Below are 20,252 nucleotides of genomic sequence, written 5' to 3' on the forward strand. Positions count from 1 at the left end.
GCTTGGGCTCATCTAGCCGATGGTGCCGTCTTATGAGGGCCAATACTTTCCGATAGGAGATGTCATCCGACGAGCACTCTCCTCCTTCTACCAGGGCCTCCATACAAGTAACTTCCGTGACGGTGGGGGGAGTAACGTTGGACGGGCCTGCCCGTGGCACAGGCGGACCCGCAGAGGCGAAGGTATCCGTCATGGGATTACCCTGGTCACCGGGGTTTCTCGTGTCAGTGGGATTATTTCGGACTGCCGGACGCCCTTGGTGCTTATTGAAGTCCCCCAAGGTGCCCGCGGCTGGCGCCACGCCTTCCATCTGGTGAAGGGCCTCCCTCCGTAGGGTTGATGTAGCGGAGGCCTTCGTGGACTTAGGTACGTCACGGGGGGCTTGGTTCGACCTCCCCTGACGGGACTCTGGTCTGTAGGAGGAGGAGGAGGGGCCAGACGGTGGAGACGAGGCCCTAGGGAGCCAACCGGAAGCTGTGGTAACCTTAAACAGCTCGCTCCGGGGTACCGTGATGTTTACCCACTCCTTCCATCTACTCAGTTTAGCCTTCTTCTTGGAAAGCCTGGACTCCTCCTTGCTTTGTCTGGAAAGGGAGCGGGACTACTTCTTCTGACGGGACCTCTCCCGCTTCATCTTCGTGGACTTCGTGGCTCCGTCCTCCGACGATGATGAATCCGAGGATGACGAGGAGGAGGAGAGGGAATCTGCCGAATCGCCTAAGACGTCTAACTCAGCAGGGGGGGACTCCACGTCGAATCTCTGGTGTCGCGGGAGCATTGATGAGGGCGCTGGGGGAGATCGAGGAACCTTCTTACGGGCGAACCATTGATCGAACTCCTCCTCTAGTCTAAAGGGTGACCTGAAGAGCGTCCTAGAGGGATCCCAAACGGCGGGGTCCGAATTTGACGAGCCTTCTTTCTCGGCGTCTCCCCCGGTAGCTGAAGCACCTGAAACACAAACCCATGACGCTGGGGAAGAGGTAGCACCCGACTTCCGCCACATAGGATCTTCCGTAGAGACGGGTCCTGTAGGCACCAGGACCGCGTCTCCCGAACACACTCCCACACCTCCCTCAGGCCCCTCACATGCCTGAATAAAACCAGAATCTTCCCCAACAGGCAATTCAGACACCTGGGGAAGGGCAATGGGCCGCTTCCCCGCAACGGACTTACCTCGTCCCCTACTCTGGGTAGGGGAAGATGGAAGGGAGCCCCGTTCCGACGAGGCATCTGGCGACAACAACGAAGACGACACGTTGGCTTTCTTGGGCAACTTCTTGGCCGCCTTCTTCTTCTTCGTGCCGTAGAGGACCCACTGGATCTCGTTCCAGGACTCGCACTCCGAACACATGGTGGTAGGGGAGCACACCTTGCCCCTACACGACGAACACAGCGAGTGGGGATCAACCTCGGGCTTGGAAAGGAAAGCCCCACAAGACTTTCCCGGCCACAGGCCCAGGGCAACGGCGGGGATGCTCCATAACGCAACACTAAGACACCAAGAGACACAGGGACACAGAGGAAAGGATAAGGATATGGACACGTGGGAAACGAGTGGTAGACACAAAGGGTCGCACAGGGTAAGAGAGACCGCGGCGAGATGGTAATCACGTCGCGACCAGAAACTTACTGAGGAGCACGACCTGAGCTAGCACGCTATCCGACCCCGGGTCGCCTCAGGGCGCGTATCCCTCCGCCTGAGGTTACCACCATAGAAAACGGGAATAGGGTACACTACACAAAATTCTGGTTGGTTGGGAAGAGTTACCAGTAACTCCTAAGAAAGTAGTTCTAGGTAAGTACTCCGTGTTGGAACAAATATAAATTCAATAATGAGGTTAAGAAAAGACCCACCTACTCCAAAACAATTTGAGTTTAAAAACAAGGGCCTTATGATTATCAACAGTCAAAGGCAGCACTCACATCAAAGCCAATCATACGAACTTCCTGATGACAATTATAGGATTTCTGTAAAGTATTGGAAATTGTAAGAAGGGCATAACAAGCTCCAAATTCATTGAAAAACAAAACTTCAAACTAGAGAGCAGATTATTATCTTCTGTATATCTGTTTAGACATTTTACCAACAGATGTTCAAAAACTTTAGATAATATAGTTATGGAAATTGGGCAGTAATTAGCAGGGCTTGAGCTATCACAAAAGGGCACTCCCTTTCCCATCCAAAAATTACTTATTCAAAATTGTGCCATTCATGTTGGCTAAAGCTGAAGTACTTATTTAATCCATGTCTTAAATAATAGCATGATAATGAAATAAGTAAATCAAAAGAGGTTTAGCTGTACATTATATATTTGACAAATATGGTGATTTTCCCTTTATACAATACAGTATTCACAAGTGACACATGGAAAGAATATTTCTCTTATAAAAAAAATTGGCATTGTTCAGTGTTAAGAACTTTACTCACCCACCTTCATTTAACTTGATTCTACTTACATCTTATGCCTTACATTCAATTTGACAATAAATACAAGTCTTAAATTTTGACAATCCTTTTAGGCATCATATACAGATGCAAGAGCCAATTCTGGCTTATCATATCCCAATTCTTCTGGTGTACTAATTCCAAGTTGTGAGAGTGTTGGCTGAATCTCCTGCAAATAAAAATGCATGTGAAATCTAGTGGTCATTAATTCAAAAAATAATCAAACCCACTGACTCATGTTGCAATTAAAACAATGCTAATCTGATACTCTAAACTTACTATGAATAAATTAACCAAAAACTGTTATAAGGTTCCCTTACCTTCATAACATAAGGGTAAATTTCCTTTACTTTTGGACCACACTTGTCTTTAACACTTTCGAGAAATCTCACAGCTAGAGCAAAATCATTTACTCGGCGACAAGCTTGCAGTGCAGCAATGATGATTTTGGGCTCTGGAACCAGATCCATTCCACTCAAGTCATTCATGGCCTGTAAGTAAAACATTCATTATGGCAAAAGATAAGAGAGCAAATTTTCAACAATATCATTCCTAAGCAGCTTTAGAGATCAATACCTATCTAAAAACACACTAGAAAAAAAAATATTCTTCAACTAAGACAGACTGTCTTGATAATACACAATTTACCTTACGAACTTCCCACCCATCAATATCAGGCCTGCTGAAGTATGCAACATAACGGGCATCAAACTCGTCATCAGTCTCAGTGACCGCCTTGGACATGTTACGACTCACCGTAGCTGTAAAAGAAAATGAAACGATAAAGGCTCTGACAATTAGGTTTGAAGAGAAGACAACAGAGCAGAATATTAGCCTAAATACCTTCTGAAAAGTATAATAAGTGAAGTGAATAAAAATTATACATAAGTAACCATACGAAGAAATCAGAACACACAAAGGACAAGCACTTTGCCAAGAGACTTGACATCAAAAGAATGAGATTTCAAATTAACAGATGAGGTAGGATGCAGAATCCTTACTTAAGAATTTAATTTACAGTATATAATTGCACCATATAGTGCAATGCTGGGGCCATTGAGGCTATTTAGCACCAAGATTTAACTAGGGGAGACCTCATAATTCTACTGTGAAGTGATGACCAACTAACTTTACTCCAGTGATACCACACCATCAATACTATTATCTCTGGAGGCAGGAAATTGAGCATTACTCCCAAGGTGGGGTTTTCATTCTTCAGCCACTAGGAAAGATCATCTTATATCTCTTACTCCACTGGACCATGATGAAATGGAAGATCTATGGCTGCTGACAAGTTAGGCTTCAGACACCACTGAAGTGACCACTGGTGGAGACGCCCATGTAAAAATTTTCTCCGAGGAAAGATGTCCCACAAGACGTCACCACTCAGCTGAGAGTTCTCGCTTGAACTGGAAGAGGACCACTACCTCTTGAGCCTTCTCATGCAATCGCTGACAGAAAGATTCTCGTTGCTGTCGTGCGTATCACTATGCTCATATAGCCTACTTCATCTTCTGCTTCGCCACGATACTTGACTTTTCCTGATTTAGCACTCTCGCCAGATCGCATAAAAAAAAAACAGAGGTCAACCTCAGTCTTGAAGAAATTGCTTCTTGGAAGAGGCCAATATCAGCCATTCGCTGATATACCTCAACATAAGCACAAGCCTTTAAAACGATACACTCCTCCTTAGAGAATAAAGCGGAGGTACTTTCTGCAGGACTGATAAACAGGTATGGTATTTGGAAATGTATGTATTTCAGATCACCGAAATCATGAATTCTTCCTCTCTGATGGCAGAATGCAAATTATTTGCTGTCTATTTCCTGTATGAAGTTTTAATACAAAACTTGTTTAGCAGTAAGAGGTTGACAACTGGTCTCCAGCCCCAGCTGACTTCACCATAATGGCCAACTGTTGAAACCCGGAAAACCATCTCGAACAACTTCAAGCACAGCCATGGGTTCACTAACTAGTGTGCATGAAGGCCACTTCCTTTGCAACGGACAGAAATAACTTGCTGTATTTCGTTAACCCCTCCATATTTGACCAATCATGAATATGCAATCACAAAGTAGGTAATTGCAACCCACTGATCGATCCTTAGTCTCTCCATCTCTCCTTTGTAAAGATCTCCATCTCTCCTCTGTAAAGTGTGCATGAAAGAGGATCTTGATATACAGGCAAGACTGCAGTGAATTCTCAGCCCAGAGATCTGAGAATTCACCCTTTGCAAAGCCAAGCGAGCAAGTTCAAACCATGGCAATTCCAGTGAGGTAATAAATCCAAGAAGGGTGCCGAAAACAACAATTAATGACCACCAAACCCATCATCACAGGAGCCACAGAATCCTCTTGTAGTTCATTGCAATCACAAAATAGTGCACGAACATCAACAAACAAATGCTCAGTCCCAGAATTCTCCCCCTCCCTTGGACCTAAATCAGGCATCATTGAGTTATTGAAAACCAAACACTTCAGGTAAGGAATGTACCCTGAAGAGTTTGTAAAGGAGCCAATAAACGATTGTTGTCCTCTTTGGAAGCAAAATTGCCTCACATCACCAGAGACCAACGAAGTATGGTGTACCTTAGCCTCTGTGGTGCGTAAAGGTGAGTGTGGTATCAGGCAGCACATAGGCGCCTAATGTTCATACCAATTACACCGTGGTGATATAATGCCCAAGAGTTGTTACAGTATTGAATTAAATCATTTTTATACTTATTGGTATTTCTTTTACTGTAAATTTTGTGTACTTCCAACTCTAGATTGTCTCACCACCCTTCCTTTTTAATTCCGGTTTGTACAATGCCCTTCACACAGTAGGGTTTGTTTATGGGCAAGCTTGGACAATGATAATTAATAACTAAAATGATTAGTGAAGACCAGAATAATGAGTAAAGAAAACTGAATATACACAGCACCTTGTTTTGTTATGTGAAGACGATTAAGCGGTTCTCTCCAAACCTTTTAGTACAAAACCCAAAAATAGTGGTTGTAAACTCTCTTTAAAAGACACTCATCTCCATGTTTTTTTTTTATTTTAAATCTCATTACACCTCTTGAAGATCAGTCAAGGTGCTTGTGAGTAGAGAACTACCAATTTGAAAAATGTTCAAGTCTAAAACAAAACAGATCAGCAAAAAAAAAAAAAAGTTTGTAGATAACATTTTAATTTTTTGTTGACAGGACCAGACAGTACTTAAGTGGACATCAAGATAGTGAAGCACACATTACTAATTTGTCACAAGACGTCATTAAATGGAATAACAAATTATTGTATCTGCATCCCAACTGTATTTTCCCCTTATTATTTTCCATTAAAGGACATTAAGTTTTTTTTATAATAGTTATTTAAAAACAAAATATTTTACAATTTGCTTAATTAACTACTTGCTGAAATTCTTCAGCATTAAAATGACAAATTTGGAAGTAATTTGTATTTTTCCCCGAGCACGACAATAAAACTTTTAACGAGGTGTCAACAACCGTACTGGTTGTTATCTGTGGGTAGTGGGAAAGCACCAGGCCACGATCACTCACTGCAACTCCACTATGATAGCAGACAGTACTTCCGGTGTAGGTAATGGCGGGTAAAATTTGAGTAAAGAACTCGGGTTTTTAGATATGAAAAATACAAATATACTTCCAAATTTGTCATCTATTCCTACACAAATACAAACCCTTCATCTTTACATAGGAGACAAACTTTGGAGAGTGGAAGTCCCCTTTCCAATTGGCTGGAACTTTTTACCAGGAACTAAACCCAAGCATGGTAATGCATGTAGAATGAGCATCCGGACACCTTGTATACGAGTGGCTTGAGTATGCCCGCGGATTGGCAGCCCATACAAAGGCAGAAAATGAGTGTAAAAACAATGTTGTAACATCATCTTGAGCAATATACAACAGTACTGTATACTGTAAGTACAGTAATAAGTTTGCAACTATACGTACTGTATTGCAGTTTACCCAGACACCCATCTCCCCCTCATAAGGATATTGGGGATGCAACATGCAAAAAAGATAACAGCTATGAGTTATATGCAGCTTACGTGCAGTAGACAAGGAGTCGAATGCTCTCTAACAACTACTACTAGTCCTCTAAGATAGAGTACTTGCTGAGCAGCTACCAAAGGGCCTAGAGTGAATATATCTAGGGACCTGTGTGCCAACGTCTTGCAGGTAGAGGGCTATGAAGGTAGTTTGACATTTCCATACGCCCGCCAGTTGTACCTACGTCACAGATAGGTTCTTTTCGAATGGCAGGGACACACTTAACCCTCGCATCGTGATAATATTTGTAATATTATGATGAAGACTGATACGAACTGAGTATAAAGTTTCAAAAGTTATGACTGAAAGACCACACTTTAAAAGGGAAAGTGGTTGTATGTATGATAGCGGGCACCTCTGTGTATGATGGTGGCCGCCTAAGAATACAGCAGTGTAAGGGGGGTCGCAACGAGCCATTAGCCCCCTTGGACTGATAAGTAGGTAAGGGCACAGCTAGTAGGTTAGGTTAGATGGGGGGGGGAGGTTTTATTATAGTTATGGATGAGAGAAAACTTTCAGACCAAAAAAAAACTTTTTCCTATCGAAAGTAAAGGCTCCAGAGAAACAAACACAAGAACACCATCTAACCTAAGGTTCCTTGGCTAACCTAATCTAGGATCCGTATCCTTCTGCAACCCCCCTTAGACTGCCATATCCTTAGCCAGTTGCTTTGCTACTGGCAAGGTAACACAATCGGGGGTGTATGTGTGATAGCAACCACCTGCATGTATGATTATGGCTAACTTAGAATACAGCAGTGGAAGGGGGGGTCGCAGGGGGCGTTAGCCCCCCGTTAGGAAGGTAGGTAAGGACACGGCTTGTAGGTTAGGTTAGGGGGGAAAATTTAGAGGAACCTTTGTATATCAGCGGCCAGTTCCTCACGCATTGATTAAAAATGGACATCGGTATTTGTTTACAAGAGCACACTCTCCATTTACTCCAAAAATTATGCATTACTCCAGCTCTCCTCTTCTTGTACAGTGATTAGTAGGTTCTTTAAATGCTGGGAAAGCAAACAAAATAACAAGATACGTTGCAGGAGGGGGGGTTGGTGGAGGAGGTACTAAGCAACCAGGAACCGACATCGTCAACATAGTCGGTCAAAGAGAAATTCGTGACGTCAAGTGTACATTTGATATATTTTCAAAATATATACCAAATTACAAATGGATCAATCACTTAAAAGTGTCACTATTTGTGAATTGTATATTTTATTTGGTAAATACTTGACAATAATTTTTTTTTTTTTTAAAGAAACTTTTTATGAGAATGACTATTTTTGCAGCGTATGACTGTTTTCATTGGCGGGAAATTGGCAGGCATCCTTAGGCAGTGGTCAATAGATGGCGTTAGTGTAGCAAAACCTTGTCTGGTAAAACTAGTCATTCTCAAAATAGTTTCTTTAAAAAAACACTTTAATAAGATTGAATATAAAATATTTACCAAACATGAAATATACATTTCACAAATAGTGACACTTTTGAGTACTGTAATTACTCCATTTTTAATTCAGTATATATTTTGAATATATACCAAATATGTGCTGTCATGAACTTCTCTTTGATTGACTATGTCGGTTCCAGGTGATTTAGTACCTCCTCAACCAACCCCTCCCACCCCTTCCCCCTTTTGCAACATATCTTGCTATTTATTGCTTTCACGGCATTTAAAGAACCTCCTAATTACTGTACAAAAATAGGAGAGCTGCAGAAATGCATAATTATGGAGTAAATGGAGAGCGTGCTCTTGTAAACAAATACCTGGACATCAACTAACCTAAACTTTCCCCCATAACCTAACCTACAAGCCGTGTCCTAACTTACTTAAATAACAGGGGGGGGGGGCCTAACATCCCCCTTTTACTGTATTATAGGTTATCATTTCAGACAGAAAATATATGTTTTCCTTTAGTAAATAACATGATTTAACCAAATATGACCTTCATTTCAACAGCAACCAAACAGAACAACCAGTTTGACTAACTTCAAGTAGCCGAACTGGTTGTTGTTGCGGTTGAAATGAGGATGAAAACCGGTTGAATCACGCTATTTACTACAGGAAAACATTTTCTGTTAAAATGGTTAAATATAACGTTACGCTAACATCAGTAATGTTACGATAATTACGTTAACATTAGAAACTCAATATAATGGTTCTTGTTCCGCAACCGGCTCGCTTTGCTCATAGGAAAATAAAACATCAAGCTTGTATGTACTAGTAAAACTAACACATTAAAATTAAAGAAATTAATGACACTTTTAAAAGAAAATTATCAACAGGATGATATATCAAAGAATTCACCGAAATGCTTTTAAGTATGGAATACTGCAGTTGTTAATAGTTTCTATTGTTGGAAAGGGTAAGGAGAGACCACTTGAAGAGATAAGGGAAGGGGGTTGGGAAATATTAACCCTTGTGCAAACTTTCCATACGTATGGGTTTGTGATTGGTTGACGGAAAAACAACGGAGTGTAGAGAGTAAACATGAATGAACTAAAATGGGAAACTTGTCCAGAGCAGGTATTTATGAGAAATTTGGGCGTGACAAGGTAATAACAAATGTATAAAAGTAATATAGAAAGATAAAATGGAGTGTATGATAAATAATATTTAATGGGAATATAAAATGAGGTGATTTTATAAGATATCGGATAATAAAACGTGTAATTCTTGGGTGAAACGTAATATGTATACGTGGGTATTACATAAAAGGAATGGTATAGCTTTACTGGATCAGGTAAAATACTAGAATAAACCGGGTCAAGTAGAATTCTTGAATGTGGCAGGTAAAATGACGTAGGGGGAAAATGGGGAGGGGTTAAAAGAGAAGAAATAATCCTATTGGTGGAGGCAGAGTTTATGCGCTGGTGGGAGAAGTTTATGGGGGTAGGGTCAACTCGGACCATTTCCAACTCGGACCATTTTGAAATACCAACTCGGACCAATATCTCGACCATCTCGGACCGTCAAAAACTTTGGAAATGCCAAGTCGGACCATCATGTAAACCAACTCGGACCATCGAGCAAACACGCAATCTAAAGTTTACAGGATAATTGCATAATTACCACCAAAAGCTGTAACAACCAAATTTATGGAAACAAAAGGAATTTGTCCTCTTTTAAAAGATGGGGAATTAAAGATTAAAACGGACTATATCCTTTTGAGAGAGAGAGGAGAGAGAGAGAGAGAGCTTGTTTCTCAACGCATTATCTCTCTCTCTCCCTCTCTCTCTGTGTTTGTCTCAAGCTTGTTTTACAGGATAATTGCATAATTACCACCAAAAGCTGTAACAACCAAAATAAACAGAGTATGCCTAACCAAAATAAACAGTATGCCTAACAGCCAAAACAAACTACACTAGTTTATGTCTTTTCTCTAGTCCGTTTTTTTTTAGGCTATTCTGCACTCATACCCGTATCTGTACACAGCTGAAGGCGCAACCTACCATGGACAAGTGTTTGCTGTGCCTAAACACAGTGCGACCTCGACAGGTGCGATTTAAGAATTTAGCTAAATATTGTTAAATTAAATTTTGAGTTGCCATTACCAGATAATCATTTTATAAGAACGGAGAAATATAAATTGATATATCGACTAGAAAATCATCTGAGTACAAATTGTTGCAGGAGGCATTGCTGTGTGACGGATGCAATTTGTGGCAACACCGAACTTGTGGGACGGGCGTTACCAGGGAAGATTACAGAAAAGCAGTAAGAGAGGGGGTGGAAATTGATTGGAGGTGTGCCACATGCTCTTCCAAACTAGGCAACACTGCTGACTGTATCACTGACCATCCACCTGATGAAGCGTTGGTGGATAATCTTATCAACGAGGACTCTGTAAATAATGGTGAATGTTTAATCGAGGATCAGGCACAAGCATTGGTAGAATGTATTACTTATGAAAAAGTGTGTGCGTCATCACAAAGAGGAAAACAGAAACTTGTAGACAGTCAGGGTTATTCATATACATTCAAAAGAGAAACAACAGTTGGTGTTCATTGGCGTTGCGCAGTTAGGAATAAAAATGTTAAGTGTGGAATGATAATAAAGGAAGTGAATAATTCGTTTATCAGAGGGCCCAGTGAACATTCCCATCCACCGGAAACATGCCCTGCTACCACAAGTAAGGTTTCAAAATTAATTAAAGATAAAGCAATGGAGGATGTGTTTCGGCCCGCATTAGAAATCGTGGAGGAAGTAATCCTTGAAAACGTAGATCCAACAATGCCTACTGCTTCACTACCTGCCCCCATAAATCTCGCTCGTCAAGCAAACAGGAAGCGGCAAGCAAACAGACCTGCTGAACCCGTGGATTTGAGTTTTGAAATTAGTGAGGAACACATACCACCTAACTTTCTTAAATTTGATATACATGTAGGGGATAGACGTCACTTAGTATTTGCAACAGAAGGACAGTGTCAGTTACTTGCTAAAGCAAAAAGGTGGTATGTCAATGGGACATTCAAAGTTGTTAGGCAACCCTTCACACAACTTTTTAGCATTCATGCATTCATGAAGTATGATGGGAATGTGAAACAAATGCCTCTTGTATTTGTTTTAATGTCAGGTAAGAGACGCAAAGATTACAAAAAGGTGTTTAGTAGAATTAAGGAAATCCTAGGTGAACAATTAAAAGTACAAGAAGTAATATGTTATTTTCATTAGTAAAATAAATTTTTGAATATACTTACCCGATAATCATGTAGCTGTCAACTCCGTTGCCCGACAGAATTCTATGGAGGGATACGCCAGCTATCACAATACTAGAAGGGGGTGTACTTACCAGCGCCACCTGTGGCCAGGTACTCAAGTACTTCTTGTTGACACCTCCTCAATTATTCCTCGGTCCCACTGGTTCTCTATGGGGAGGAAGGGAGGGTCAATTAAATCATGATTATCGGGTAAGTATATTCAAAAATTTATTTTACTAATGAAAATAACATTTTTCAATATTAAACTTACCCGATAATCATGTAGCTGATTCACACCCAGGGGGGTGGGTGAAAACCAGTGTACAAGATTAAAGGATAGCTAAGTATCCCATATTTCATATAACAGTTATCTCAAATAACAATGAAATAATAAGTACCTGGTAAGGAAGTCGAATTGAACCGTTACTCTGTCTCTTTTTTAAGTTCGTCTTCCTTACTGAGCGCAGCGTTCCTCTTGGAGGCTGAATCAACCCAAAGGTGCTAAAGTATACAGGGCTGCAACCCATACTAAAGGACCTCATCACAACCTTTAACCTCGGCGCTTCTCAAGAAAGAATTGACCACCCGCCAAATCAACAAGGATGTGGAAGGCTTCTTAGCCGACCGAACAACCCATAAAAAGTATTCAAGAGAAAGGTTAAAAAGTTATGGAATTATGGGAATGTAGTGGCTGAGCCCTCGCCTACTACTGCATTCGTTGCTACGAATGGACCCAGGGTGTAGCAGTACTCGTAAAGAGACTGGACATCTTTGAGATAGAATGATGCGAACACTGACTTGCTTCTCCAATAGGTTGCATCCATAACACTCTGCAGAGAACGGTTTTGTTTGAAGGCCACTGAAGTAGCCACAGCTCTCACTTCATGTGTCCTTACCTTCAGCAAAGCAAGGTCTTCTTCCTTCAGATGAGAATTTGCTTCTCTAATCAGAAGCCTGATGTAGTAAGAAACTGAGTTCTTAGACATTGGTAGAGAAGGCTTCTTGATAGCACACCATAAGGCTTCTGATTGTCCTCGTAATGGTTTTGACCTTCTTAGATAGTACTTAAGAGCTCTAACAGGGCAAAGTACTCTCTCTAGTTCGTTCCCCACCATGTTGGACAGGCTTGGGATCTCGAACGACTTAGGGTAAGGACGGGAAGGAAGCTCGTTTTAGCCAAAAAAACCGAGCCGCAAGGAACATGTAGCCGTTTCAGATGTGAAACCTATGTTCCTGCTGAAGGCGTGGATCTCACTTACTCTTTTACCTGTTGCTAAGCACACGAGGAAAAGAGTTTCTAATGTGAGGTCCTTAAAAGAGGCTGATTGGAACGGTTCAAATCCTGATGACATTAGGAACCTTAGGACCACGTCTAGATTCCAGCCTGGAGTGGACAACCGACGTTCCTTTGAGGTCTCAACAGACCTAAGGAGGTCCTGTAGATCTTTGTTGGAGGAAAGATCCAAGCCTCTGTGGCGGAAAACCGCTGCCAACATACTTCTGTAACCCTTGATCGTAGGAGCTGATAGGGATTTTACGTTCCTTAGATGTAACAGGAAGTCAGCAATCTGGGTTACAGTGGTACTGGTTGAGGAAAACTGCATTGGCCTTGCACCAGCTTCGGAAGACTTCCCATTAAGACTGATAGACTCTGAGAGTGGATGTCGTCCTTGCTCTGGCAATCGTTCTGGCTGCCTCCTTCGAAAAGCCTCTAGTTCTTGAGAGACTTTCGATAGTCTGAAGGCAGTCAGACGAAGAGCGTGGAGGTTTGGGTGTACCTTCTTTACGTGAGGTTGACGCAGAAGGTCCACTCTAGGAGGAAGAGTCCTGGGAACGTCGACCAGTCATTGCAGTACCTCGGTGAACCCTTCTCTCGCGGGTCAGAGGGGAGCAACCAACGTCAACCGTGTCCCTTTGTGAGAGGCGAACTTCTGAAGTACCCTGTTGACAATCTTGAACGGCGGGAATGCATACAGGTTGAGATGGGACCAATCCAGCAGAAAGGCATCCACGCGAACTGCTGCTGGGTCTGGAATCGGAGAACAATACAAGAGGAGCCTCTTGGTCATCGAGGTAGCGAATAGAACTATGGTTGGCTGACCCCACAGGGCCCAAAGTCTGCTGCAAACATTCTTGTGAAGGGTCCACTCTGTGGGGAAGGCCTGACCCTTACGGCTGAGGCGATCTGCCATGACATTCATATCGCCCTGAATGAGCCTCGTTACCAGCGTGAGCTTTCGATCTTTGACCAAATGAGGAGGTCCCTTGCGAACTTGAACAACTTCCTCGAATGAGTCCCTCTCTGCTTGGAGATGTAAGCCAAGGCTGTGGTGTAGTCGGAGTTCACCTCCACCACCTTGTTAAGCTGGAGGGACTTGAAGTTTATCAAGACCAGATGAACTGCCAACAACTCCTTGCAATAGATGTGAAGTGTCCTTTGCTCCTGATTCCATGTTCCCGAGCATTCCTGTCCGTCCAGTGTCGCACCCCAGCCCGTGTCCGATGCGTCCGAGAAGAGACGGTGGTCGGGGGTCTGAACAGCCAAAGGTAGACCTTCCTTGAGAAGAATGCTGTTCTTCCACCACGTTAGAGTAGACCTCATCTCTTCGGAAACAGGAACTGAGCCCGTCTCTAGCGTCAAGTCCTTTATCCAGTGAGCAGCTAGATGATACTGAAGGGGGCGGAGGTGAAGTCTCCCTAACTCGATGAACAGGGCCAGCGATGAAAGTGTCCCTGTTAGACTCATCCCCTGCCTGACTAAGCATCGGTTCCTTCTCAGCATGCTCTGGATGCATTCTAGGGCTTGGAAGATCCTTGGGGCCGACGGACAAGTCCGAAAAGCTCGACTCTGAAGATCCATACCCAAGGAAACAATGGTCTGGGATGGAACGAGCTGAGACTCCTCAAAATTGACCAGGAGGCCCAGTTCCTTGGTCAGATCCATAGTCCATTTGAAAATCTCCAGACAGCGACGACTTGTGGGAGCTCTTAAAAGCCAGTCGTCTGACGGAGCTGGACACAAGATCATGATACTGCTGCACAGTCTGTAAACTGTCAATCATGGGCAAGCGAGGAAGTACAGTGACAACCCGAATCTGTCTAGACTATCTGGGTCGTACAGACAACTCCTTAACGGGTTGCTGAGGTTGCCGCACTGCGTCACAACAAGTCCCTTCTGTTGGTTGTTGAACGTCTTCCCCGTGACACATTGACTCCGTAAACAAAAAATCCTCTAACAAGGACTAAGCTTGGACTGCATGTCATGCAACACAGCTCAAGGTCTATGGGAGCAGGTGTGGTAACAGACGGGATTAGCGGCTGAAGTGGAACCATTACCTTCCCTGTAAGCATGTAATGCTTAAATAAAAGTCCATAAGAGGTTATGCAGCTAAAGGCTCCCTCCAAATGACAGAGTCCTCAAGGGAATATCAGAAGGAGGGAGAAAAGAACTTTCTCATCTACAGGGACCTTATCCTAGAAAAGCTAAGTTCTCTGAGTGAGGGTTCACTGGTGCAAAAGCAGCAGACTAGAAGGCAACGTTATGAAACTGCTTGACAGTCTAGTGAGTTGGCAACAACCCAAGATATGTTGAGAAGCATGCGGTAAGGTATGCAGAGCATGATGAATGCAGAGTATGCTGTATGCAGAGCATGCTGTATGTAGAGCATGTTGTATGCAGAGCATGCTGAATGCAGAGCATGCTGTATGCAGAGCATGTTGTATGCAGAGCATGCTGAATGCTGAGTATGTAGTAAGCAGAGCCTGCTGTAAGGAAAGCAGAGCGTGTGCATGGCGTTTAACATTCTTAGAAATTCCATGACCAGTGCTAGAGTGCTTTATGCATGCTTGCATGGGGTTTAAAAATCAACATAATGTTTACCTTACATTCATAACTCATGATTCATATTTTTGCCATGGTTTGAAAATGGAGGTAAGGTATGCTGAACAGCAGAGTCAGAACGAGCTGGAACAACAACAGTGGAAGGTGCAGAAAGTTCCTGTTCCTGTGGAATGAGTGGAGCGTGAAGAGACCGAGGTTGCGCAGAACAAGGTAAAGTTCCCGCAAGCAGAGGTGTCTGAGGTGCAGGAACAGGGTGCACGGGTTGAGCTCGGTGCAGCAGCTGAGGAGACTGACTCACAGGTGGAAGAGGTTGTACCTCCACCGAGAGTTGCACCACCGGTGGAGCAGCCAGGGGAGGAGGAGGAAGAGTGGAGTAATCCTCCTGATCCCAAACCGAAGGTTGCCTTAAAGAAGGCTGAGGCTGAACAACACTGGGAACAGCGAACACAGAAAGAGGTTCAACATCGTACGCCTGGCAGAAGGTGCTGCGACTGGGTGCAGCGAGTGCAGGCGGGTTGAGCACAGGCTGAACGGGTGCAGGTGGAGGTGCAACACTCTCAGCCCGACATTCACGCAACAGGTCCGAAAGCTGTGCTTGCATGGACTGTAGTAGAGTCCACAACATCGTACGCCTGGCAGATGGTGCTGCGACTGGGTGCAGCGAGTGCAGGCGGGTTGAGCACAGGCTGAAAGGGTGCAGGTGGAGGTGCAACACTCTCAGCCCGATACTCACGCAACAGGTCCGAAAGCTGTGCTTGCATGGACTGTAGTAGAGTCCACAACATCGTACGCCTGGCAGATGGTGCTGCGACTGGGTGCAGCGAGTGCAGGCGGGTGCAGCACAGGCTGAACGGGTGCAGCCGGTTGGTGCACCACCGGTGCAGGCGGGTGCAGCACAGGCTGAACGGGTGCAGCCGGTTGGTGCACCACCGGTGCAGGCGGGTGCAGCACAGGCTGAACGGGTGCAGGCGGTTGGTGCACCACCGGTGCAGGAGGAGGAGGAGGTGCAACACTCTCAGCACGACACTCACGCATCAGGTCCGAAAGCTGTGCTGCATGGACTGTAGTAGAGTCCACAACATCGTACGCCTGGCAGGTGGTACTGCGATCAGGCGGAGCGAGCATAGGCGGGGGGGAGTGTAGGCGCACTCTCAGCCCGACAAAATGATGACTGAGGAGAGTCAGAGCTAACCCAATGACTAGCGTTACTCTGCCTTTATTTTCTCCTCTAAATCTCTTCTGCAGACGAGCAAAATAAGGGCTCAATCGTCTGCGGGTGGGAGTGACGGTCTCGGTAAGACACGCCCACAACCACCGAGGATACTTCTGTGCGCCGATCAAGGCCTGCCGAACCCTTTTGCCCTTCGACATTGCTTCTCCCCTGGGCTTGGGAGCTTGCAAGAGGTCCCGGACTGGGAGAACGACTGGCGCGCACAAAAGTACCCTCACGCATAACACTGACATCAATCACTTATCACTTTGATTTCTGTTTGCACTTATTTCACTGAACTCGAAACTTTAAGTGGTTTGTACCTGAAACACGCAATTCTATCCTTCTCAAAAGTTAATAATTGCGAAAACAGAATTACAATGTAACAGAAAAATCTAATGAAAGAAAATTCAGTGGCTGGAAAGAGACTAAACACTAGATCACTCTAGAAACGTTTAGTTTCTTCCCCTAAAGAGACTAGGGATAAGAGCAAAACGATAACGACGTTACTCGTACGCCTGGCAGGCTTGAGGGAAACGTTTATCCTCTTTCTCCCTCCGTCTCTATCTCTCTCTCTCTCTCTCTCTTGACTTAGAACCTGAGAGAAGAGCCCAATCATATATATCGTTAAAACATATTATTGTTAAAGGAAAAAACTGAAATATTTCCCAAAAAGAAAAGTTCCTTATTAGGATCAAAACCATTAAGTTAAGAAAGAATGAACAAAACGCTAGACACGGTTACTCTTACTGCAATGTGAAACCGTGAACATTCTTTCTCTATCGTAACGATAGAGTGCAAGTTGAAACGTTCTGAACGTCAACAACTGCCGAGACAAACAAAACGTTAGTTCAACTTTGAAAAAGTACGAGACTATCAAAGAAATTCTTTCAAAGACCTTAAAATAGCATAATATGTTAACAGGTAAAACCGAAATGACGGACTCACGATAATTAACTTCGGTACCAAGAAAAGACTGCCTACTATTAGGAAGGTCGAATATAAACAAATATAAAAATTAATTTTAATAAGTTTATAATAAAAGGAAGTTAATCGAAGAGGCCTATAAGAGGCGGAGAGATATAAAATAAATCTATAACTTTTGTTAAGCAAAATTAAGAAAGAGAGTCTATACTCTCTTCGACACCAACACTTCCGCTAAGGGAAGGGTCGGCCATTGAAAGGTGAACGAGAGTTCATACTCTCTTCGTCACCAAAATTAATCAAATTAATTCCAAAAGCTAACTAAGCTAAAATAGAAGTTTCCAGTAAAGCGACAGCCGAAATCAAAGAGAAATACTTCACCAAAGTCGTGAAAATACTCCAAGAACATAAGCGTATCCCAGAACGTCTTGTCAGAAGCACGACAGAGGAATAATTGAGGAGGTGTCAACAAGAAGTACTTGAGTACCTGGCCACAGGTGGCGCTGGTAAGTACACCCCCTTCTAGTATTGTGATAGCTGGCGTATCCCTCCATAGAATTCTGTCGGGCAACGGAGTTGACAGCTACATGATTATCGGGTAAGTTTAATATTGAAAATCTAGATTTTGAGGCAAGTGTTTGGCGGGCTATCCCAGATGTGTTCCCAGATGTAGTTATGCGTGGTTGTGCGTTTCACTGGGGACAAGCAGTGTGGAGGAAGGCCCAAGAATTTGGCCTTCAGTCTGCATACACAAGTGACACCAAAACATATAAGTTTGTGAGACAACTTCTTTCTCTACCATACGTACCTGATGATCACATAGAAGGACTATTTTTAAGATTTTATAGAAAAGCAGCTGGGTCACAACAACTTTTAAATCTTTTAGAATACATTCACAATACTTGGATTTCCTCCGAAATGTGGCCACCCAAAGCGTGGTGTGTTTTTGGTAGGAGTGTCAGGACAAACAACGACGTGGAAGGGTGGCACCACAGACTAAACAGAAAATCACGAAAAGGTCAACTTAATTTCTACATTCTCCTATCTCTTTTGTATAATGAAGCAAAGCTTGTGCCACTATATGTAAATTTCTTAAATGATGGAAAAGTGTTGCGCCACCAAAAGACAAAGTATGCTAAGCAACATGGAAGACTAGTCGTACTGTGGGAGGAGTTTTCTCTAGGTCATAGATCGGGTAAAAGCCTTCTAAAAGCTGTTTCCCATTTCATTGCTGTGAATGTATGATTATTAATTTGAATATGTTTTATTGAACATTTTACTTTGTCTTTTGCTTCTACATTTGCATGTTTTTAATAACTCTCCTAATAATAAATATGTGTGACTTTCACTGTTCTCAATTTATTTTTACCAATTGTTCTAATTTATAATCTTATCAACCTGGTCCGAGTTGGTTCACTACTGTGGTCCGAGGTGGTATATTGTGGTCCGAGTTGGTTATAATGGTCCGAGTTGGTGGAGGTACGGTCCGAGTTAGTAAGGGTCCGACTTGGCGATGGTCCGAGTTGGGGGTGAAGCAGTTTATGCGCAGAAGATCGAAAACTGCTATGTACAAACGAACGAACGAGAGCAACTACAACTGTCCCGTGGAAAGTCAACAAATAAATGAAAACTAAACCGTTAGTATAGGACATAGATATTTAGTGTACTTTTTCATCGGTTTATTATACATCCAAGAAGGTAAAGTATAGAGAAGAAAAGGCTTGTTTTACCATTATATACTGTTTCCCCAGTATGTTTTCCCACCCAAAATCCCCGAGTTCCCACTGGGGATCCCCCATTATCGGTGCATATATATATATATATATATATATATATATATATATATATATATATATATATATATATATATATATATATATATATATACATATATATATATATATATATATATATATATATATATATATATATATATATATATATATATATATATATATATATATATATATTTCTGAAACTATTCATTTGCGGCAGAAACAAGTGTCAATTTCGAAGAGAACGGACACTTGTCTATAGAAAAAAAGTGGTTTTTCCCTAGGTTACATTACCCTGTCATACAGTACAATAATACCTAACCGAGTATAAAGTTTCGAAAGTTATGACTGAAACACCACACTCTAAAAGGGAAAGTGGTTGTATGAATGATAGCGGGCACCTGTATGTATGATGATGGCCGGCTAAGAATACAGCAATGTAATGGGGGTCGCAAGGGAGGGGCCATTAGCCCCCCTCGATTTATAAGTAGGTAAGGGCACGGCTTGTAAGTTAGGTTAGGTGGGGGGTTGGAAGGTTTTATAATTATGGACGAGGAAAACTTTCCGACTAAAACACAACTTTTTCTTACCGAAAAGAAAGGCTCCAGAGAAAAAAGCACAAGAACACCATCTAACCTAAGGTTTCTCGGCTAACCTAACCTAGGATCCGTATCCTTCTGCAACCCCCAGCCCTTAGACTGCCATACCCTTAGCTTACCCCACTATCCATAACAATTCCTTTTAATGCAAACCATTTCAATTGCAAAGAGGTCCTTTCTTTAGCATAAAATTCACTAATAGCTATCGTATTAAGAATATAAATCGAAGCAAGTAGGCTTCACTGGGATTAGTACAAACTACGGTAAAGTGGGCTACGGAATGAGAGGAAAATAAGGCCACCAGTCTATGCATCAAAACCACCATTAAAATACTCACCAGCTGGTACTCTGACTGATGTATCGAGTAGCGTACATCTTGCAGCACCATTCAATCTTACAAGGGCTGAACGAAACATTATTGTTGGTCGATTCTCGGATATACAGCCGGTTTTACCAATGGAGGAGTCAGCTGTACCAACTGAAAGAAATTTAACAGATGCCACTGACTGAAATGAGATATTGCGCAATTAGTTTATAGTGTTTCTAATGAAGTAAGGATAAAAGCGGCCCAATAAGAACTGATTACTAACATCAAAATTCTAATTTCTTCCATTTAAAATCGATTGTAACATAATTATCCATAGCTTAATCTGAACTTTGACCTCCAATGCCGAGAACCGGATGACTAAAAATTTCAAGTTTTTATCT

The 20,252-nt window shown here is 42.8% G+C and overlaps 2 protein-coding genes across 2 annotated transcripts; one reads left to right on the forward strand and one right to left on the reverse strand.

Annotated features, from left to right (window-relative positions):
* Window positions 1–2,292: 2,292 nt before the first annotated feature.
* Window positions 2,293–20,044, reverse strand: COX5A (Cytochrome c oxidase subunit 5A). The gene is made up of 4 exons (XM_068374766.1): window positions 19,882–20,044; window positions 3,095–3,207; window positions 2,767–2,937; window positions 2,293–2,615 (listed from the first exon to the last, which is right to left on the reverse strand). The coding sequence occupies exons 1-4, from the start codon at window positions 19,958–19,960 to the stop codon at window positions 2,517–2,519; spliced, it is 462 nt and encodes a 153-aa protein (XP_068230867.1). The 5' UTR covers window positions 19,961–20,044; the 3' UTR covers window positions 2,293–2,516.
* LOC137642328 (uncharacterized) lies at window positions 9,864–11,169 on the forward strand. The gene is made up of 2 exons (XM_068374823.1): window positions 9,864–9,993; window positions 10,129–11,169. Exons 1-2 carry the CDS (start codon window positions 9,949–9,951, stop codon window positions 11,167–11,169), a joined length of 1,086 nt encoding a protein of 361 aa, XP_068230924.1. The 5' UTR covers window positions 9,864–9,948.
* Window positions 20,045–20,252: the final 208 nt, after the last annotated feature.

The sequence above is a fragment of the Palaemon carinicauda genome, chromosome 6, assembly GCF_036898095.1.
Source record: "Palaemon carinicauda isolate YSFRI2023 chromosome 6, ASM3689809v2, whole genome shotgun sequence".
NCBI lineage: Eukaryota > Metazoa > Arthropoda > Malacostraca > Decapoda > Palaemonidae > Palaemon > Palaemon carinicauda.